Source organism: Ceratotherium simum, chromosome 4, assembly GCF_057802395.1.
Source record: "Ceratotherium simum simum isolate JZ-2026a chromosome 4, ASM5780239v1, whole genome shotgun sequence".
NCBI lineage: Eukaryota > Metazoa > Chordata > Mammalia > Perissodactyla > Rhinocerotidae > Ceratotherium > Ceratotherium simum.
Window position 1 is genome coordinate 40816232 of NC_141903.1, and position 22628 is coordinate 40838859.

Sequence of the window (22628 nt, forward strand, 5' to 3'; positions counted from 1 at the left end):
TTTTTCTTTCCTTTTCCAACTCATGTAATTATCCCCTTCCTTTTCCCATAAAAACCCCTTGCTTTCACCCTGTAATCAGGACACTATTTGGGTTTCTACCTGAATCTGTCTTTCTCGAATTGCAATTCTTTGATCTCAAATAAATGCTTTGCCTCTTAAACTGGTTTCTGTTTGTGAAGGTTGACAAGACAAACATTTTAAAACCTGTAAGAAATTAGGGAATGTTATTCCCATGAGCCCTTTCTGAGGAATCTACTAGAACCATGGAACGGCACCAATGGTGTCAGCACCACTGAACAAGCCTGAGGAAATCAGGGTAAAAGGGCCTTTGAGCACGACTGCATTTAACTGTAGAAATAAGAGTAAAACAGAGGCCAGCCCAGTGGCGTAGTGGTTAAGTTCGTGTGCTCTGCTTCAGTGGCCCGGGGCTCGCAGGTTCAGATCCTGGGTGCCGACCTATGCACTACTCATCAAGCCACGCTGTGGCGGCATCCCACATACAAAATAGAGGCAGATGGGCATAAGATCTTAACTCAGGGCTAATCTTCCTCAGCAAAAAGAGGAAGATTGGCAATGGATATTAGCTGAGGGCTAATCTTCCTCACCAAAAAAAAAAAAAAAAGTAAAAGAAATATAGACATTAGAGTGACAGATCAGAATGCACATTTTACACGCCTTAATACTGTAGAAATTTCTCATTACTAATAAAAAATTGAAGAGAGAAGATAGAAATAAGAAAGAGCTCACTGATTGCCTCAAATTAATTGATTCAAAGGATAGTATTTAGAGTTTCCAAATCAAGTAGAAGCTTAAGCATATTTAACACAAATACTCAGATTGATATTCTCTTGACTGGATGATAGAGGAGGGGTGAGGGAGAGAGGATGAGATTACAAGATAATTTTATTGTTGCTCATAGTAGGAATCAAAAGATACAGTCCCCAAAGAGAGTGGATCAAGAGTATTTTATAAAAGTAACTTGCAGGGGCCGGCCAGTGTGTAGTGGTTAAGTTTGTGCAGTCTACTTCGGCGGCCTGGGGTTCACAGGTTCGGATCCCGGGCACGGACTTACGCACCACTCATCAAGCCGCGCTGTGGCGGCATCCCATACACAAAATAGAGGAAGATGGGCACAGATGTTAGCTCATGGCCAATACTCCTCACCAAAATAAATAAATAAATAAAATAAAAAATACAAGTAACTTATAGAACAAAAATATAAACCTTCCTAAATATCAAAAGTACATTAAGAAAATGGGCAAATACAAAAGTACATAATGAAAACACAACACAAAATAACAAGACAAAATTGAGACCAAATATATCTGTCATCTCAATAAATATAAATGAGTTTAACTCATCTATTTTTAAAATGGTTTTCAAAATAGATCACAAAGCCCAATCCAACTCTAGGCTGTATAGATCTAAAACAAAATGATTCAGAAAGGTTAATAATGAAAGGATGGGCAAAGAAATGCATACCGGTATGGGAGATCAAAATTGGCCACCCTGAAATATATCTCTTTACTTTGATTATTTTCTCTGATGGACATTTAACTGCCCCCAAACTGCCTAAAGAATTTAACATAGAAGACCTGTTCCAGGAAGGAGCCACTATCATATGATGGCTATAATCTAATGTAAAATAGATGTTACAATAGGAAAGGCACCAACAAGCCCATCTTATCAAAAATTCTGTCTCTCCCCAGCCAAATTCTCTAGATGGCCCTGCAAAGAGTTGCCAGACAAACAAATACATTTATGAGGGAAATCTCCACTTGTAAAGGTATCTCCCTCTCTGTACTAGGAAGAGGGAGGATGACCTCATCTCTAGTAACTTATCAGTATGGAAGGAGAGGACTTAAATCTGCATTCCCTTGATTACTGTGATTTCTGTCTCCCTCACCACCCCCAACATCCTCCTTTGTCTTTAGCTGAAGATGGTATTTAAGATGAGAATCGCCACTATTGTATTGAGAAACTCAGTTTCCCTGGTTTCTCACATGTATACATGTTATTAAACTTGGTATTATTTTCTCCTGCTAACTTGTCTTTTTAATTATTTGGCCAGCCATAAGAACTTTAAGGGAAAGGGCGGAGGGGGATTCTCCCTCTTCCCTGACACCAGAAATATACAAACATTAAAAATCTTAATATCTGACAACATAGACTTCACTACAAAAAGCTTTAAACAAGATAAAGAGAGCCTTAATGCTAAAGGCTACAATTCACCATGAAAATTTAAGTTATGAAAATCTATGTACCAATTAATACAGCAGGAACTTTCATATAATAGAAAATATAAAGATGTAAGGAGATTTAGACAAAGACACACTAATAACAGAAGACTTTGATTCACCTTTCCCAATCCAAAACAGATCAAGTGATTAAAATTAAATAAGGATATAGAAGCTCAAACAACATAATCAAAAAGGTAGACATTATTGATATGCATCAAACATTGTGCCCTGAGAATAGAGAATATACTTTCTTTTCAAGTACTCTAGAATATTTGTACACACACACATACACACACAAGATTATATGTTAGGCCACTAACCAAACCTCATTAAATTCCCACAGTAACAATAATATAGATAGCATTCTATAAAAACAACACAATAAACATTGACATTTATAACATATTGAGAAGACAAAAAGTGCCCTCCTATTTGTGTGTATGTATGGGGTCTATATTAAATAACTCCACAATCAAAGGGAAAATACAAATTCAAAACAGTAGAATTTCTAGAAATCAATAATAATGAACTTATCATATAGAAGGATCTATGAGTACAGCTAAAGTAGTACTCAATGGAAAATACATAGCCTTAAATAATTATATCAATGTAAATGAAGGAAAAACAATGAATTAAACAGCTGGCTCAGAAAGCTAGAAAAAGAATTTAAAAATAAACCAAAGGAAGGTTGGGCCGGCTCCGTGGCTTAGCGGTTAAGTGCGCTCGCTCTGATGCTGGCGGCCCGGGTTCGGATCCCGGGCGCGCCCTGAGGCACCACTTCTCCGTCCAACGCGAGGCCGAGTCCCACGTACAGCAACTAGAAGGATGTGAACCTATGACATGCAACTATCTACTGGGGCTTTGGGGGGAAAAAAATGAATAAATAAAATCTTTAAAAAAAAAAAAAAAAAAAAAAAAAAATAAACCAAAGGAAGGCAAAAGGAAAAATTAATAAGGATAAATACAGAAATTAATCAGTTAATAAAACAAAAATATAGTAGAACTTTAAATAAGCTTGTTCTTAGAAAAAATTCAATAAATTAGGTAAGCCACAAGCTAAGTTAATTGTAAAAAAAAGAGAGGAAATGTGCAAATACCGAAAATAAGAAATTACAAGTGGGAAATAGTCACACAAACATTAGAAAGAAAAAAATATAACAAAGCAAAACAAAAACCATAAGAGAATATCTTATACAATTTTATACAAAGAAATTTGAAAACCTATATGAAATGTACAACTTTGTCAAAAAACCAAAATAGACTAATTTGCGTAAAATAATTGTCAAAATAATTCTAATTAAATAATATTATGCATAAATATAATATACACAGATTTAATATTATATAAATTATAATAATTTTGTCAAAAAAATTTGTCAGATACTTACCCCTCTCTTCCCCAAAAAAACCAAGAAACACCAGGCCTATTGTTTTACAGGGGAATTCTACAAATCTACTAACCTTTAAAGAACAGATGATTCCACTGATTTTTTTTTAAAATATTTATTTATTTAGTTAGTTAGTTTTGTGAGGAAGATCAGCCCTGAGCTATCATCCATGCCAATCCTCCTCTTTTGGCTGAGGAAGACTGGCGCTGGGCTAACATCTGTGCCTATTTTCCTCCACTTTATATGGGACGCCGCCACAGCATGGCCTGACAAGCGGTGCCTCGGTGCATGCCCAGGATCTGAACCCGGGCCGCCAGCTGTGGAGTGTATGCACTTAACTTCTATGCCATGGGGCCTAGCCCCTCCAGTGATTTTTAAAATGTTCCATAGCATAGAAAAAGAAGAAAAACTTATAAATTCTTTTCATAAAGCCAATATAAGTACATTGATAAAAAATATAATGAGGATTGCAAGAATAAAGGAAAAAAACAGGTCAATCTCGTTTATAAATATCAATGCAAAAATCCTAAATAAAATTTTAGCAAACAGAATCCAAAAGCACACTGAAAGAATAATATATTGTGACCAAATGGAGTTTATTCTAGGAATAGAAATAAGGTTCCATATTAGAAAATCTACTAAAATAAATCATCATATTAATAGTTCTAAAAAGAAAATCATATGATTATCTTTATAAATATTGAAAGTTCATTTGATAAAATGAAACACTTATTCTTGATTAAAAACAAGACATTCAGTAAAATGAGAATCAATGGATACTTCCTCAAAATGGAAAAATATGTTTTTTTCAGCAGAAAAGCAACAGTTTACTTAAAAGGGAAATACTAGAGATACTAATACTTAGGATATATTAGACTTAGTAACCAATGCAAGGTAGACACAAGAAATAAATTAGTGGTAAAAGAATCAAAGAGAAACATTCTAGATTATTTTCTAGAGTATCTTCTAGAATTCTCTTAAAGTTTCCAGGGCCATGATCAAAAGAATTGGTGAGGAAATGTCCTAGAAGATAATCTTAGGAGGAGGAGGAAAGAGGATGAAGAGGAAAAAGGAGAAGAAAGAAGAAAAGGGAAAAAGAAGAGAAGAGAAAAGAAAAGAAAGAAAAGAAAGTGTGGTGGTTTAAAACAACATTCACAAATTCCTTGATACTCCATTCAAAAGGTGGAGCTAGTTCTCTTGCCCTTGAATGTGTACTGGTCTTAGTGATTTACTTCTAATGAGTAGAGTAGGTTAGAAGCGATGGTATGTGACCTGTGAGTCCATATCATAAAAGACATTGTGGTTTCTGCCTTGCTCTTTCTTGGTTCACTTACTCTGAAGGAAGACTCCCGTCATGTGATGACACTCAAGCAGCCCTGTGGAGAAGTCCATGTAGTGAGAAACTGAGACCTATGGCAAACAGCCATCTGAATGAGCCATCTTGGAGGCGGCTCCTCCAGTCCTAAACAAGCCTTCATATAATGAAGCCTCCAGCCCATAACAAGCCAACAAATGCACCAAAAGCTCATCAGAGACCCTGAGCCCGAACCACACAGCTAAGTCACTCCTGAGTTCCTAATTCACAGAAACTGTGAGATAACAAATGTTTACTGTTTAAGTCACTAAGTTTTGCAGTAATTTGTTATGCAGCCATGTAACTAATACAGAAGGCAAAATAAAGTTATTTTCAGGTTGACAAAAAGTGAGCTTGCCACCAGCAGACCCGTACTAAAGGAAATGCTAAATTTTTCAGGTAGAAGAAAAATAAAACCAATGGAAGGTAAGAGATAGAGAAGGAATGAAGAACAAATAAAGTGGTACATATATGTATAAATCTAATGTTTCATTGGATTTTAAAATATACCACAACAGTAATACCTAAATAAATGGAGAGATATACCATGTTTATGGATTGGAAGATTCGATATTGTTAAGATATTAATTCTCCTCCAATTGATCTGTAGAGTCAATACAATCACAATTAAAATCTGAGCAGTCTGTTTTTCTAAACTAATGCTAAAATTTGCCTTGAAAAGCAATAGACTAAAATGGCCAAAACAATTTTGTAAAAGAACACAGTTCGAGGACTCAGCGATCTGATCTTAAGACTTACTCTAATGCTACAGCAGGGGTTGGCAAAACTATGGCCCCAGGGACAAAGCTAACCTTTAGCCTCTTTTTGTAAAGCCCAAAGGCTAAAAATGCTTTTTATACTTTTAAACGGTTGAAAAAGAAACAAAGAAGAGGATGTAACAGGAATTATATGTAGCCCACCCTTTACAGAAACAGTTTGCTGGGGCCGGCCTGGTGGCATAGTGGAGAAGTTTGTGCACTCCACTTTGGCGGGGGCCGGGGGTTCGCAGGTTCGGATCTCGGGTGTGGACCCACCACTCATCAAGCCCTGCTGTGGTGGTATCCCATATACAAAATAGAGGAAGATGGGCACAGATGTTAACTCATGTCTAATCTTCTTCAGCAAAAAGAGGGAGATTGACAGAGGTTAGCTCAGGGCCAGTCTTCCTCACACACACACACACACAAAAAGTTTGCTAACCCCTGAGCTACAGTAATCAAGACAGTATGGTATTGGTAAAAAGATAGACACAGATCAATGAAACAGAATACAGAGTCCAGAAATAGACTCATACGTATATGGTCAATTGATTTTTGACAAAGCTATCGAGGTAACTGAATGGAAAAAGGATAGTCTTTTCAACAAATTGTACTGGACCAATTAGACAACCATATGCAAAAAAGGAATCTCAACCTACGTTGGGACACACTTCTCCATGGGTCTCTCATGTATCTTCTAAGTTAGACACTAAGTGGCCTTTTTGTTCCAGACTGTCTTTTCAAGGATGTTTGTCTATGAAATAGCCTAAAGGTGATGTCTACCTTCAGAGCAAAGGGCAAGTTTGTTTACTGTCCAGATAAAAAAGATAATGTAGGGGCCAGCTCGGTGGTGCAAGTGGTTAAGTGCGCGCGCTCAGATGCGGTGGCCTGGGGTTCGCCGCTTCGGATCCCGGGCGCGCACCGATGCACTGCTTGGCAAGCCATGCTGTGATGGTGTCCCATATAAAGTGGAGGAAGATGGGCACGGATGTTAGCCCAGGGCCAGTCCTCCTCAGCAAAAAAGAGGAGGATTGGCAGATGTTAGCTCAGGGCCGATCTGCCTCACAAAAAAAAAAAAAGATAATGTATTGCTCTGGGGCAAAGGTTGGACAGGTTTGCTTGCAGTCCTTTATAAAAGACTAATGTTCCCCGCGCTTGGGGTTCCTCAGCTGTGATACAAACCCACTGTGTGGACCTCTTAGTACTTCATCCACCTTTGGCATAGCTCCTGTGGGACTTAGGGGACAAGGAAACCAGCGCAAACCTGAAGCTCCTGCTGCTTGCTGTGCTGTGAGTCATAAAGGTTTTTGTCTCTGTCTTAGGAGTTTTAAGTCTTTTGCCATTGAAACTGTGGCAGCGTAACTTGTTAGCTTGCAAGTAGAATAAAATCTTATATCCTTTATCACTCTTGACAACCCATACTTTGCATCATATACAAAAAGCAACTTGAAATGAATCATAGAACTAAATGTAAAACCTAAAACTATAAAACTTCCAGAAGAAAACAGAACATCTTTATGTCATTGGGTTAGACAAAGATTTCTGAGATAGGACCAAAACGCGTGACTCATAAAAGAAGAACTTAATTGGATTTCATGAAAATTAAAAATTTTTGCTCTTCAAAAGACACTGTTATGATTTTTAGGGCAGTAAAACTATTCTGTATGTTACTATGACAGTGGATATATATCATTATACATTTGTCAAAAACCCATAGAATGTACAACACCAAGAGTGAACCATAACGTAAACCATGGACTTTGGATGATAACGATGTTATCAATGTAACAAATGTACCACTCTACTGCGAGATATTGATAGTGCAGGAGGCTACGTGCATGTGTGTGTGGGGAGGAGGTGGGGGTAAATGGAAACTCTCCATACTTTCCGCTCAATTTTTCTGTAAACCTAAAACTGCTCTGAAAAATAAAGTTTATCTTTCTTAAAAAAAAGGGTAAGGGATCTGAATAGACATTTCTCCAAAGATATACAAATGGTCAATAAGCATAAGAAAGATGCTCAACATCATTAGTCCTTAGGAAAATACAAAACAAAACCACAATGAGATACAACTTTATACCCACCAAGATGGCTATAATCAAAAAAAGGGAAAATAATAAGTGTTGGCAAGGATGTGGAGAAATTGGAACCCTCATACATTGCTGGTGGGAATGTAGAATGCAGACACTGTGGAAAACAATATGTTAGTTCTTCAAAAAGTTAAACATAGACCCAGGAATCTACTACATACCCAAGAAAATTGAAAACATATGTCCACACAAAAATTTGTGCATGAATGTTCATAGCAGCATTATTCATAATAGCCAAAATGTGAAACAACTGAAATGTCCAGCAACTGAAGAATGGATAAACAAAATGAGGTATATCCATACAATGGCATGTTATTCAACACAAAAAGGAGTGAAGTACTTACACATGCTACAACATGGATGAATCGTGAAAACTTTATATAAGTGAAAGAGCTGGTCACAAAAGACCACATATTGTATGATTCCATTTATGTTAAACATCCAGAATAGGAAATTCATAGAGACAAAAACTAGATTACTTGTTGCCAGGGAATGGAGGGAATGGGGAGCAATTGCTAAGGGGTATGGGGTTTCTTTTTGTGGTGATGAAAATGTTCTATATTTAATTTGTATTGATGGTTGCACAAATCTGTGAATACACTAAAACCATTGGATTATATACTTTGGGTGAATTTTATGGTATGTGAATTATATCTCAATAAAGATCTTTTAAAAAAAGATGAAGTAGGAAAGCGGACCCTTGTCTATATAAGTAAGTACTCTAAGAAAACCTGAATCATAAAAACAAGTCAGAAACAATAAACTGGGCAGTAATTGGACTTGCCACAGGGTCCTGTAAAACGTTAATACTAACATTTTTAGACTACTTCTATACTTTTGAAAGTATAATGTTAACATATCATATTATAATAAAGGATTACTTATTTGTCCACCTTGGGGTTCTTATAACCTGCTTGCATGTCTCATGATGTCTGTATGTAGGTACATATATGCATATGTCCCATCATTGTCAAAGATGATGCTAAATAAGCTAGTTGCTGGATGACCCTTAGCTTTTTCACACCCCAGTGGCTGAGTTAGCTGTGCAGCTGTAGCTGCTGGTCACAAAGCCTGGGTTCCTATATCTGGGCCATCCTCTCCGCTGTATAATCAGGTGACCAAGAATTTGGTTCAGAGAATCTTCATCAATGTTTTTCTTTTCTTTTCTTTTTGTAAGGAAGATCAGCCTTAAGCTAACATCCATGCCAATCCTTCTCTTTTTGCTGAGGAAGACTGGCCCTGAGCTAACATCCGTGCCCATCTTCCTCCACTTTATGTGGGACGCCGCCACAGCATGGCCTGACAAGCGGTTCATCGGCACGCAACCGGGTTCCGAACACGGGCCACCAGTAGCGGAGTGCAGGCACTTAACCACCACGCCACGGGGCCGGCCCCAGTTTTTTTTTCGTGAGGAAGATCAGCCCTGAGCTAACATCTGCCAATCCTCCTCTTTTTGCTGAGGAAGACTGGCCCTGGGCTAACATCCATGCCCATCTTCCTCCACTTTATATGGGTCGCCGTCACAGCACGGCTTGACAAGCGTCAATGTTTTCCAATGTTTGATCAGCCGCAGATGGATCAGTTACCTGGAGCCTTGACTCTGAGCATCCAGTGATAGGCCTGAGAATCTGCTATGTTAACAAGCCCCTCAGGAGATGTGATCTGCACTCAGTTTTGGGAGTCCCAGCTCTGGGCACCTAACCCTGATTGCTGTGGAGAAGCTGAGTCTGTCTTTGGTTTCACAGCCCTGTTCACATTCTCCTTGCTCACCAGGGTGAGGGTAGCATGCCTCCCTATTGTTAACCATAATGGGATGTCACTGAGCCTTGTGCTGGGTCTGCAGGCACAGTCTACTCATAAGACTGCCTGGTATTTACAGTCTGTATGGGGTTTCTGTCTGCTGGGGGCCCTGACGTCCCATCAGAAGCCGTAGAAGCAGCAGACAGCACATAGTTGGCTCTGCTCTTGGACCCCACTCACAATATAAGCCCTACACTGGAGCCCTGGATCTGGATTCTAGGCCCAGCTCTGTACTCCACTCCACATCTGATGGGGGATGACTGGGAAACTTATTGGCTCAATAATCTCTCAATGTTGATGGAAGCTCAAGTGACTTTCCAGTTACTGTACTTGAATGCTTCCAGGCACAGGAAATTCACCACTTATAAGGAAGCTCTTCTTTCTCTCAGTGGGTCTGCTACCTGACCCTAGAACAGACAGTAGAGTCATGCCAGCTCACCTGCTCATCTCCTCTGGACACACCCATTCTGGCTCCTTCCAACATCTTTTGGAAACACAGGTATCGCTGCTCTGGTTACAATCCTTCAGTGGCTCCCCATTCCTCTTTGGATCTAGATCACAATCCCTACCATGGCCTACTGTCCTGGCTGATCTTTGCTACCTCATCTCCTCCACTGTCCTCCACTCTAGGACTCTGTCACACAGATCTTTCAGTTCTCTTACCAGGCCAAGCTCTCCTGCCACGGCCTACTGCTCTTAGGTAGTTAACTCCTGCTCATCCCTCAGCTCTCCAGCATCATTTTTCTGACCCCAAGTCTGGATCAGGTCCCTTGCTTATTCATGCTCCTAACACTCAGAGCCTTTCTTTATTAAGATTTGCCAACGTCGAAATTTTTCATTTGAGCAACTATTTCACTAATGTCTGCCTCCCCCAGTAGATGGTCAAGTTCATTAGAGTAGGGATCTGAGTTTGCTTTCATTGCATCCCCAGCACCTAGCAAAGGGACTGGCTAGTATTTAATTGGAGGGATGACTCGCTCCAGGAAGGCGGGCCACAACCCAGGGGTGCGGTGTCGAGACCTCTGGGAATCAAGATAGACTCGGAGCAGCCACACATATAAGTGCTCAGCCCTGAGGGCATCAGTCTGCGGGCTGGGTGCCCGGAGAACCCCCAGGGCAAGGACACAACATAGCTCTGCCTGGCATCCAGCTGCCGAATGGTAGAGGGACGCCCCGACTCCGTGTTTGAGGGCCTCAATTTCCCTACCGGTTTCCCGGAGGGTCGCCCGAGAACCGCCCCTACGGCCCCCGGATAGCCACGCCAGGCGCCGCACGCTGCGCAAGTCTGCAGGGCCGGGTGGGGCTGGGCCGCCGCGCCAGGCGAGGGCGCTCCAGGCGGGTCTTCCGGAGCAGTCGCGCGCCGCCGGGGCCCCTCTAGCCGCCGGGAGTGGCGCAGTGCAAGTCGGGAAGGCGGCGGCCGGGTCAGGCTCTCGGCGGCGGAGGGCGCTATGGTAGGTGGCGAGGCGGCCGCCGCAGTGGAGGAGCTGGTTTCGGGAGTGCGGCAGGCGACCGACTTCGCGGAGCAGTTTCGCTCCTATTCGGAGAGCGAGAAGCAATGGAAGGCCCGCATGGAATTCATTCTGCGCCACCTGCCTGACTACCGCGACCCGCCCGACGGCGGCAGCCGCCTGGACCAGCTGCTGTCCCTCTCCATGGTCTGGGCCAACCACCTCTTCCTGGGTTGCAGGTGCGGACCCCTGCCGGCTGGCTGACCCTGTCCCCTGCCATCCTACCCGCAGCCCTCACCCAGGGCTTACCCCTGCCCGCAACCTCAAACCGCACTGGCCAGGCCTACGGCTGGTTCCCACCCTAGCCAGCCCCTTGGAAAGATATTTAAGCTCTCTGAGCCTCAGTTTCTTTTGGAAAATGAGTTGTGATGGCCACAGTATTAAAGGATATAAAGCACTTAGCACAGGCTGCCATCTAGCAAGAGCTCGATACACGGTGGGCACTAAAGTTGCCATTGTTATTTGTATTACTATTATTATTATTAGCTCAAACCATCACCTTTCCAGAGTGCATTTTAAGTCCATTAGCTCCTTTCACCCACATGGTAACAACGTGCAGAGACAGAAACTGAGATTCCCCAGTTTACATATGAAGACGCTGAGAGAGGGGAAGTGATTGATACATGTAGGGCCATGCAGCTTCTGGCAGGATTGGTGGATTTTACCATTTACTGCAGGATGTAAGCTGTGGCCCTTGGCTTTTTCTCCCCACTCCCCAGTCTGTGGACCCTGAGCAAGAGCCGGCCTTTGCTTCTCTGCCTTTGTTATGAAAATAACAGATGCCTTCAAGGGTTTTGAAGTGCTTGATAAGGCACCCATACCCCACCATGAAGTAGGTGGCAAATCTTGAGGCTTTCACATCCTTTTATTTTAGCATTTCCTGAAATTTTGTTAGGATAATAAGATGACTCAGCTTGAGTCGTGCTTTCTGTGCCCTTTATGGCTGTCTGACTCTGGTCACATGGCCCCTCCAGCCCTGTGCCACCTGGTTTTGCTTTCAGATGTTGGGGGTTATTAGAACAGGATTTGGGGAAGCAGTGTCAGAAGCATCCATCCCTCTTCTCTGCCTTCCAGGTGCCCCTGGAAAATCCTGCTTAACAGGACTCAAGATTAGGCAGATGTCAGAAAATTGGACAAATGAACAAATATTGTTATTTTAATTAGACCGACTTTCCACGTGTTTAAAAAATAAAAAAATTTTGATCCTCATACCATATCCATGAACATATCCTGCCAGATGTACAATGCCTCTATTTTTGTAAATCTATTTTTTTGTTTTGTTTTGTAAATCTTGAACCACCTGCTCTATTGGCATTCCTGGAACCACTTATGTATCCACAAGGGGGAAGAACTGTTTCCTAACCTGCTGCTGAACATGTGCCGGTTTCCCCTGTGGTATCCAATCAGTCCTCTGAGAGTTGAGTTTACAGTCTGGCTACCTGCAATTTCTTATTAGCGTGCAGTGACAAGTAATTCTTCCAAGGTTTTTATCTTACTACTTTTTGTTGTGCAGTTACAACAAAGACCTTTTAGACAAGGTGATGGAAATGGCTGATGGGATTGAAGTGGAAGACCTGCCACAGTTTACTACCAGAAATGAGTTAATGAAAAAGGTAAATAGGATTTCCAAGTGCATTTGAAATGGTATAGAGTTAATGGCCCCTGCCTTTATGATGGTGTATTAGAGTATGTGTATATTGTTTTCTGAATGCTCTTGTTTACTACCCCAAAGATCTAAGCCCTTTCATTTTTACTTCTCTGTTAATTGGCATAAGCCTTTTCATAACTAGATAACAACTCAGTATGATAAATTATGCATTGTTGGTGGAGTAACACATAAACTCAACCTCTTCAGTTCCTCTAGGAACATTCTGTTTTGAGCCTTTTCCTTGATTTTTAAGAACATGTTGGCTAGGGCCGGCTCCGTGGCTTGGCGGTTAAGTGCGTGCGCTCTGATGCTGGCGGCCCGGGTTCGGATCCCGGGCGCGCCCCAGGGCACTGCTTCTCCGTCCAACGCGAGGCCGAGTCCCACGTGCAGCAACTAGAAGGATGTGAACCTATGACATACAGCTATCTACTGGGGCTTTGGGGGGAAAAAATGAATAAATAAAATCTTTAAAAAAAAAAAAAAAAAAGAACATGTTGGCTAGAGTGCTAGTTTCTCACTTATTAAAAAATCTTGTTGGTAACATTAACTCATCCTTACCTCAACAGGTGAGGGCCCAACCAGACTTGTTTGGCCCCTCCAAGTTACTGATGAAAATGTAGATGGAGTAATGTCCACAGATCATAGCTGTTCCCTATTCCACAGTGTTCAGTTTGATCTCAGGCTGTGGACTTGTTACACAGTGAGCTCTTGCCAGTACAGTCTTGTATCTGGATCTTGGGGCTGGTGCGATGGAGAGTATGGCAGAAAGAAGCTTAGAAGATGGGGCTGGGCAGCCCAGCTGCTTTTCAGAGTCCCCCAAGACATGTTTTTTCTCATTTGCCTGGGTCTCCTCAGGCACTGGAATTAATTGCTCCTTTATCTCCCAAAGTTTTATTTCTTTGGCACTTTACCCAGGCCTCTTGTAGAGCAGATTGTAAACTTCTTGAGGGAAGAGATAGTGCCTAAAGTTTTAGTCCCTCTAACTCCAAAACCTAGTATAGGCATACCCCAGAGAAGATAATACCCCAGAGAAGATAATACCCCAGAAAAAATAATACTCAGAAAACATTTAGAAAATTGACCAAAGCAATACAGGCATACCTCGTTTTATTGTGCTTCCCTTTATTGCGCTTAGCAGATATTGCATTTTTTACAAATTGAAGGTTTGTGGTAATCCTGCATTGAGCAAATCTCTTGGCACCATTTTTCCAACAGGCTTTGCTCACTTCATGTCTGTGTGTCACAGTTTGGTAATTCTTGCAATATTTCAGACTTTTTCATTATTACTGTATTTGTTATGGTGATCTGTGATCAGTGATCTTTGATGTAACTATTATAATTGTTTTGGGGCGCCACAAACTGTGCCCACATAAGACAGTGAACTTAATTGTTAAATGTTGTGTGTGTTCTGACTGGTCCACTGACCAGCCGTTCCCTCGTCTCTCTCCCTCTCCTCGAGCCTCCCTATTCCCTGAGACACGACAATATTGAAATTAGGCCAACTAATAAACCTACAGTGGCCTCTCACTGTTCAAGTGAAAGGAAAAGCCCACGTCTCCCACTTTAGATCAGAAGGTAGAAATGATTAAGCTCAGTGAGGAAGGCGTGTCAAAAGCTGAGACAGGCCAAAAGCCAGGCCTCTTGCGCGAGTTAGCCAAGTTGTGAATGCAAAGGAAAAGTTCTGGAAGGAAATTAAAAGTGCTGCTCCAGTGAACACATGAATGATAAGAAAGTGAAACAGTCTTATTGCTGATATGGAGAAAGTTTTAGTGGTCTGGATAGAAGATCAAACCAGCCACGACATTCCTTTAAGGCAAAGCCTAATCTGGAGCAAAGCCCTAACTCTTCAATTCTGTGAAGGCTGAGAGAGATGAGGAGGCTGCAGAAGAAAAGTTTGAAAGTAGCAGAGGTTGGTTCATGAGGTTAAGGAAAGAAGCCATCTCCATAACATAAAAGTGCAAGGTGAGGCGGCAAGTGCTGATGTAGAAGCTGCAGCAAGTTATCCAGAAGATCTAGCTAAGATAATTAATGAAGGTGGCTACACTAAACAACAGATTTTCATTGTAAATGAAACAGCCTTCTATTGGAAGATGCTGCCATCTGGGACTTTCATAGCTAAAGAGGAGAAGTCACTGCCTGGCTTCAAAGCTTCAAAGGACAGGCTGACTGTTGTTATGGGCTAATGCAGCTGGTGACTTTAAGTTGAAGCCAATGCTCATTTACCATTCTGAAAATCCTAGGGCCCTTAAGAATTATGCTAAATCTACTCTGCCTCTGCTCTATAAATGGAACAACAAAGCCTGGATGACAGCACATCTGTCTAAAACATGGTTTACTCCATACTTGAAGCCCATTGAGACCTACTATTCAGAAAAAAAGATTCCTTTAAAAATATTACTGCTCATTCACAGTGCATCTGGTTATCCAAGGGCTCTGATGGGGATATACAGCGAGATCAACGTTGTTTTCATGCCTGCTAATACAACATCCATTGTGCAGCCCATGGATTGAGAAGTAATTTTGACTTTCAAGTCTTATTATTTAAGAAATACATTTCACAAGGCTATAGCTATCATAGATAGTGATTCCTCTGATGGATCTGGGCAAAATCAATTGAAAACTTTCTAGAAAGGATTCACCATTCTAGATGCCATTAAGAACATTCGTGATTCATGGGAAGAGGTCAAAATATATACATTAATAGGAGTTTGGAAGAAGTTGATTCCAATCCTCATGGACGACTTTGAGGGGTTCAAGACTTCAGTGGAGGAAGTAACTGCAGAAGTGGTAGAAATAGCAAGAGAACTAGAGTTAGAAGTCTAGAGCCTGAAGATGTGACTGAATTGCTGCAATCTCAGGATAAAACTTGAACGAATGAGGACTTGCTTCTTATGGATGAGCAAAGAAAGTGGTTTCTTGAGATGGAATCTACTCCTGGTGAAGATGCTGTGAAGATTGTTGAAATGACAACAAGGGATTTAAAATATTACACAAACTTAGTTGATAAAGCAGTGGCAGGGTTTGAGAGGATTGACTCCAATTATGAAAGAAGTCCTCCTGTGGGTAAAATGCTATCAAACAGCATCACATGCTACAGAGAAATCGTTCGTGAAAGGAAGAGTCAATCAATGTGGCAAACTTCATTGTTGTCTTGTTTTAAGAAATTGCCACTGTCACCCCAGCCTTCAGCAACCACCACCCTGATCAGTCAGCAGCCATCAGCATTGAGGCAAGACCCTCCACCAGCAAAAAGATTATGACTCACTGAAGGCTTAGATGATGGTTAGCATTTTTTAGCAAGAAAACATTTTTTCAATTAAGGTGTGTACATGGTTTTTTTTAGGTATGCTATTGCATGCTTAATAGACTACAGTATAGTGTAAACGTAACTTTTATATGCCCTGGGAAACCAAAAAATTAGTGTGACTTGCCTCATTTTATTGCGATATTCAGTTTATTGTTGTGGTCTGGAACGGAACCCACAGTATCTCCAAGGTATGCCTGTAGAGCAAAAGGCTGCTGGCCCCTTTTTTAGTTCTGTCCTCAGAAACATAGGTAAGCCCTTGCCTCACCCCAGTTGGGTCTTTTTTTGGGAGGCAGGGCATATAATTTGGTTCCCTTCTGTGTCAGTATCAAGGAACTAATCAAATCTTCAGCTGCCCAGAAAGTACTTCAGCCCCAAACAGCACACCCCACTTGGTTTCAGATAGTTTTCCTAAAAAAGTATTCTTTATTTTTTTAATCTGAACATTGAATCAAAAGTTTCAGGTTGGTGTTCAAGGGGCGATTTTGTTTTTAAAATCTGCTGTTAACAGAGGGCTATTGTTTTTAGCCAGGGAGCCATGTGAATTGGGAGTTTGTGACTTGCTGGATCCTCTCATTTAATACTTAAAAAAAATCTCTGGGTAGTCCTTCAGTGTCCCAGAGTGGTGAGGTTCCTGGGGCCCAGGCAGGGGATGGCTAGATAGTTGCTGGCTGCCTGAGTGCACCCCCTGGGGCAGGGGCAGGCAGGGAGTAGGGTGAGCCTTTACTTCCTCTATGTGGCAGATTCTTTACTTGCATTTTGTTCCTAAGAGGTATTCTGTCCCCCTAAGATCTGTTTTTCACATCAATTTTCTATTATACTTCTCTGTCTCATATGTAGCTGTACTCTTTCCAGTCATGCTGAGCTATTAGAGATCAGAACACTTCATGATATTTGAGCTGCAGACCCCAGCAGAGACTGAGGAGGTTTTGTTGTTGACATACATATCCCTAGCATTATCCATAGACCAGTGTGAAGACCTGTGTGTGTGTGCGTGTGCGCGTGTGTGTGTGTGTTGTGGGGGAAGAGTTTCTCTAAACTGTTAAACATTGTACAGGGGTCTTGGGCCTCAAAAATGTAGGGAGCCCCTGCCCTGGGATGTTCTCTTTTGACACTCATTGCACAGTGTCCCCCTCCAGAGAGGAGTCCTTAGACACGAACCTGGCATCCCTGAAACCAGCCCTGCCATCTGACTAATTGTTAGCACCTAGCTACCTGGAAGAAGCCTGCAGGGAGCCTGTACTTCTGTAGTACTTTTGTGTTACCTGTGTCTCAACTTCCTTCAAATACATTTGTTTTCTTAGTAACTGAGTTTAATTTTAGACTGTTGATGCCACTGAAAATAAACTCAGTTGATCCTGGAAAGGGAGATACTTAGAGGGTGTGTAGAGTTTTGTCAGTTTTTAAGACCCTTATAGATAAGTCCATCCTGAGAACGAGTCATCTGATCTGTGTGCCATGACAGACTTGTGTGGTGTTGCAGGCTGTCCCCTCTCCATTGAAGGCCACCCTGAGAACCCATTGGAAAGAAAGCTATGGGGACTTCGCAGCAGTTCTTTTGTCTCTTGCCTGAGGTTTTTGCATGTAATACGGGCGGGCAAACATTAAGCAACATCACCAGCCCAGAGACAAAAAAACCTTAATGTTGAGCCATGTACCTGAAAACGTCTGTTGTAGTCCTGCCCAGAATTGATCCTTAGCTCTAAAATTAGAGTCTAGTTGGGTTTTAAAGCTAGCTAGCAAGTGGAAATGAATCACCTGGCGTTGTTTGCTATCTCAAGACTGGACAGTGAACATGACTTAGGAACATAAGCTCTTTAAAGTAAGATTTAAAAAATACCTTATGGCTATTCTGCAGTTTTGAGGCAAGTACATCTCTGCAGTCTGTCCAACTCATTTTTTTTTGTCCGAGAAAAGAAATGAGCATTGGTCTCACAGGTAGTATTTGTCAAACAGTTGCAGTGTATAATTTTTCTTTTGAAAGAGGGGGATTCAGATACAAATATATTAGCAAACAATCTCACCTATCGAACAGTCCTCTCTAAGCACCTACTGGCAGCCTTTGTAGTTGACCAGCTTTACCCATTAATGAGCAATAATTAACAAAGAGCAGCAGCTCACTCAGGGAGGTGTCATTACTATGACTGTCAGAGTTAATATTTTCAAGGCACTGTCTTAAGGAGAAAGTAGAATGAATGACTAGGAAGCTATCATTATTGGCTCAAAGAAAGAACCTGTCAACTTAATTACTTGGTCCTTTTTTCCTGAGAACATTTTTATCCAAGAGGGAAAATGGCAGTATGGAGTGACTATTTATGAAGTGTGATAGAGAAGTTATAAAAACAAGTGTGCCTGCATTTCAAGAGGTTCTTTTTTGTGCATTATGTCCAGACTTGGCAAGCTCCAAGGTAACGAAGCAGACACTCCTTTGGTGGAAGGAGATGTGATTCTAAGGTGGCAAGTATTTGTATTTAAAGAAAAAAAAAAGCCAGCCTGTCAGATTAGTTAAATCAGATTTTGTCTTGTATCCCAAGATAAATGCTCAGTGGAGCCACCTTTCTTTTCCTCTTTATTCACTAGAAAGAGAAGCAGCCAGAAAAGCTCTGTCTGACCCCACAGCCCAGTCTGTTGCCTGGTGCCCAGGAGGAGTGAATCGCCTGCCAACACCTTGTGTCAAAGACCATACTTGCAGGAGCCAAAGCCACTTGCTGCTGTTGTGCTGCTGTAGTCTTGGTCTATCCTACTGGAAATCTGAGAGATGGCTTAGGGGAGTCTCTTTCCCTTTGGACTGAAGATGGTTTCTTTAGGTGATACTGCATTCTCCTAAAAGGAGAAAGACTACTTATATTTTGCTTTTGCTGAGGAATTTTTGCTTTTTCATTTCTCAAAAAGACTAGAGTGACAGGCTTAGCTAGGAAATAGGTCATATGTTGAAAACTCTGATTACTAAAAAGACTCTCAGATTGATTCACTTGCACTGCTAAATGTTAAGGAAATCCATTTCAAATACAAGGTGACAGCCAAAATGATTTCTTCACACCCTGCTTAAAAGTTGTCTAAAGCCAAGTTTAAATTTACCAAAGGTGCTAGAGAGTACCCAGAAAGAATATATCCCCTTCAATTTGCCACTATTTGAAGACATGCATTTACACTTTCTAATAGTGTGAAATCCAGAAATACATAACCTTCACATCTCCTAAATATCCTGACTCAATGTGAAATGTTTTGAGTTACTACCTGGATTCAACTGATTTTAATTTAGAACAAAAAGTGTTTGTGTGATTCTCCTTTTAGAACCTTTCTTTGCAAAGCATGCCAGGAAAAAGTTATATTTTAAGTATTTCTGTTATCACTTTAAATTGTGAGCATTTATAGATCACAGGTGACAAGACAAAGAATTAGGTTCTGGCTTCCAAATGGGTGGTAGGGTTAGTGTTTGCTAAATTTTCTGTATGTGGTAAAATATTAATAATTTCTGAGTCTACTGACCATCTGGGTAGTACATAAATATTCTATCACTGCTATATTTTAATTTATGAATCTGATTCACTGGACTACATGGCTACATAACCTTTTCTTTTTTTCCCAGCATCAAAGCTAAGACAGAAGATTCATCACATTTTCATCATCAGCTACAGGCATAGAAAGGAGGCTGGGATGAATGTGACATTGACCACAGCAGCTCGCTTAAGACTCCTGGTATTAACACATAGGAAAGAGGCAGTTGGAATGAAAGGGAATCTTGTCTAGATTGGCATTTTAAAAGGTCTCATTTTTCCAGTAGGTATCATTTTAAAAGTATGCATGGATATTTATGTATTTATAAATCATGCCTTTTTATTTTCAGTTTTTGAATGTCATTCAGACTTTTTGTTAAAAATGCCTATGCCTATTTTTTTTTTATGTTGATGTAATAATGGTAGGTAATGAATTTTACAATTTGGATTTTTCAACAATGTACCTTTAAGTGTAATTCTGTTTTATGGTCTTTTTTTCCCCCCTCCACTGAGGCAAACCAGATCTCTTATTTCATGATTTCTTCCTGAAGTTTACACTATCCATATATACCTCACTGCCACACACATTCATTTTTTTGAGATGAGTGAGAATCAAATCCTAGGCTTCAGGTACCCACCAGCTCATGGGAAGAGGCAGCCTTCCCAAAAAAACATCTGGCCTTATTATTTTTTTTGTGAGGAAGATTATCCCCAAGCTAACATCTGTTGCCAGTCCTCCTCTTTTTGCTGACGAGGATTGGTCCTGGGCTAGCATCTGAGTCCATCTTCCTCTACTTTATATGTGGGACGCCTGCCACAGCATGGCTTGATGAGCCGTGTATAGGTCCATGCCCTGGATCTGAACCTGTGAACCCCAGGCTGCCGAAGCGGAGCACGCAAACTTAACCACTATGCCACTGGGCCAGCCCCTGACCTTATTTTAAACCTAACTGACACAAGATTCCACAGGTTGGTCCAGGCAGCCAGTTGATTTGTAGATTCCCTAGGTTTCCCAGGCTGCTAAGCCCACGTTCTCTTTTTTGGGAGGGAGCCCGAGGCTTCGGTGTTCTAGACTTGAGGAACTGCCTTGTACATAGCTTCTCAAGAAATTTGTTTAGTGTAATGCTGCTTTGCTCTGAAATTCTGGTATTAATCTCCCCCTTTTAGTTAATGTATCTCTTTTTTACTTCCTTCCTGTTCCTCTTTCTTATTTAGTACCCACCAATAAGTACTGATCTCTAGGCATAAATACTGAGAAAGTGACTTCATTTGGTGGGGGCGGGGCGGGGCACAATGTAACTGTCAGTCATAGCAGGATTCACTCATCACTGTGCTGCTACTGGGGGTAGTGGCAAATAAGACAGTGGACCCTGCCTTAGCTTAGTCTACTGATAGACACAGGTAATTGAACAACCAGGAGAAATGCTGACGAGAGCTGGCTGTGGGAGCATGGTTTCTGGGGGCTGAGAAGTGGGACAACTCTCATCCATCGCTCAAAGTTAAAAGCCAGGCAGCACACCTTGGACGGGTCACATCTCTGTGCAGCTTCTAGCTCTAGTCTGTAGCGACCACTAGGGTGGACAAAGTGAAGAAGTCAGGATCTCTGATCTATACCTTGGACAAGACACTTTTCTCTCCCAGCCTTACCTGGAAAATGGAGATGACAGAAATACCTACCACAAAGAGCTGGCAGGGATGTCATTTAGTTATCATGTCATCTAGTCATGGCTCTCATTCTTGACTAGTTTAGGGACACTCTGTAGGAACGGGAGTAAACACAGATCTTAAGATGCAAGAGTTTATTTATTTATTTATTTTTATAATTTTATTTATTTTTTCCCCCAAAGCCCCAGTAGATAGTTGTATTTCACAGCTGCACTTCCTTCTAGTTGCCGTATGTGGGACGCGGCCTCAGCATGGCCAGAGAAGCAGTGCGTTGGTGCGCGCCCGGGGTCCGAACCCCGGGCCGCCAGCAGCGGAGCGCGCGCACTTAACCGCTAAGCCACAGGGCCGGCCCCAAGAGTTTTAGAACTTAGACTTTCGGTCACAGGGAAATTGCTTCCTTCAACAAATACTAAGTGCATGCTAAAAAAAAAAATCTCTGCCCTCAAGAAGATATACAAAATATACAAACTCTTTGGGGGAAGAAACAGTCTCACCTGGCTTGCTTTTCATTAAAATAAATAAATAGCGAGCGAGTGAGCGAGCCTATTTGTTTTAAGTGAAAAGCAAGCCAAGTCAGGTTCTGTTTCTTCCCCCGAGTTTACTCTGTCCCTTCAAAGTTATGACTTCCAGGGCTAGGGGTGGCAGTGTTGGCTGCCTTTCACTTTTTGGTTTGGAAGGTTTTCTCAATCCCCGCAGTAGAGGCAGTCCTTTGCATGCGCTCCTGTTAGAGATGGAGGTGGGCCTGAAGCCTTGCCCATAGACAAGAGGACCAGTTGAGGAGGTGGGGTAACAAGACCTGAACAGATTCCCTTGGAAATCAAATAGAAGGTAAAAATTCAGACTATTAAGCACCCATTAGATGGAGCTAATTGTCGTCTATTCAAGACCTGGGCACGTGAACCAGAACTTTTTTCCTTGACAGTGCTGTCAGACAAGGATGCCTCTTTACAACATAACCCAGGTGTTTCCAGCCCAAGTCCCATCCTTTCCCAACCTAGGAAACGTAGGCTAACGAACCAAAAATATCCTTGAGTATGGCCCTCCAACCTACTTGTCTGGGAGAAAGATGCTGTTAGGAGTCTGAGGCAGGTCTATACTAAACCTCCCCTGGTTTAGTGAAGGGGCAATTAACAGTAAGGTCAGCCTTGAACTGTGGGGCTCAGTGGCTAACGCCCTTGCTTTGCTATGAACGCTAGCACTAAAATCTCATCCTGTTAGGCCTGCATTTTCCTTTCCCTTTGATATTTTCTCATATTAAGAATGGTGAATTGAACCTAGTAGATGTGAACTGGTAGATAATTCCTTCCTCTCAAGTTATTTCACCTCAGTGTAGGGATCTGCAAAATGGGGGATTCCTACTTGAATCTTTATTGAAG

The 22628-nt window shown here is 41.6% G+C and overlaps 1 protein-coding gene across 1 annotated transcript; it reads left to right on the forward strand.

The window, feature by feature from the left end:
- Positions 1 to 11036: 11036 nt before the first annotated feature.
- On the forward strand, positions 11037 to 20063 carry XTBD1 (XRN2 binding domain containing 1). Its single transcript, XM_004420191.3, has 3 exons — positions 11037 to 11317; positions 12652 to 12751; positions 19680 to 20063. Exons 1-3 carry the CDS (start codon positions 11079 to 11081, stop codon positions 19689 to 19691), a joined length of 351 nt encoding a protein of 116 aa, XP_004420248.1. The 5' UTR covers positions 11037 to 11078; the 3' UTR covers positions 19692 to 20063.
- The last annotated feature ends 2565 nt before the right edge of the window (positions 20064 to 22628 follow it).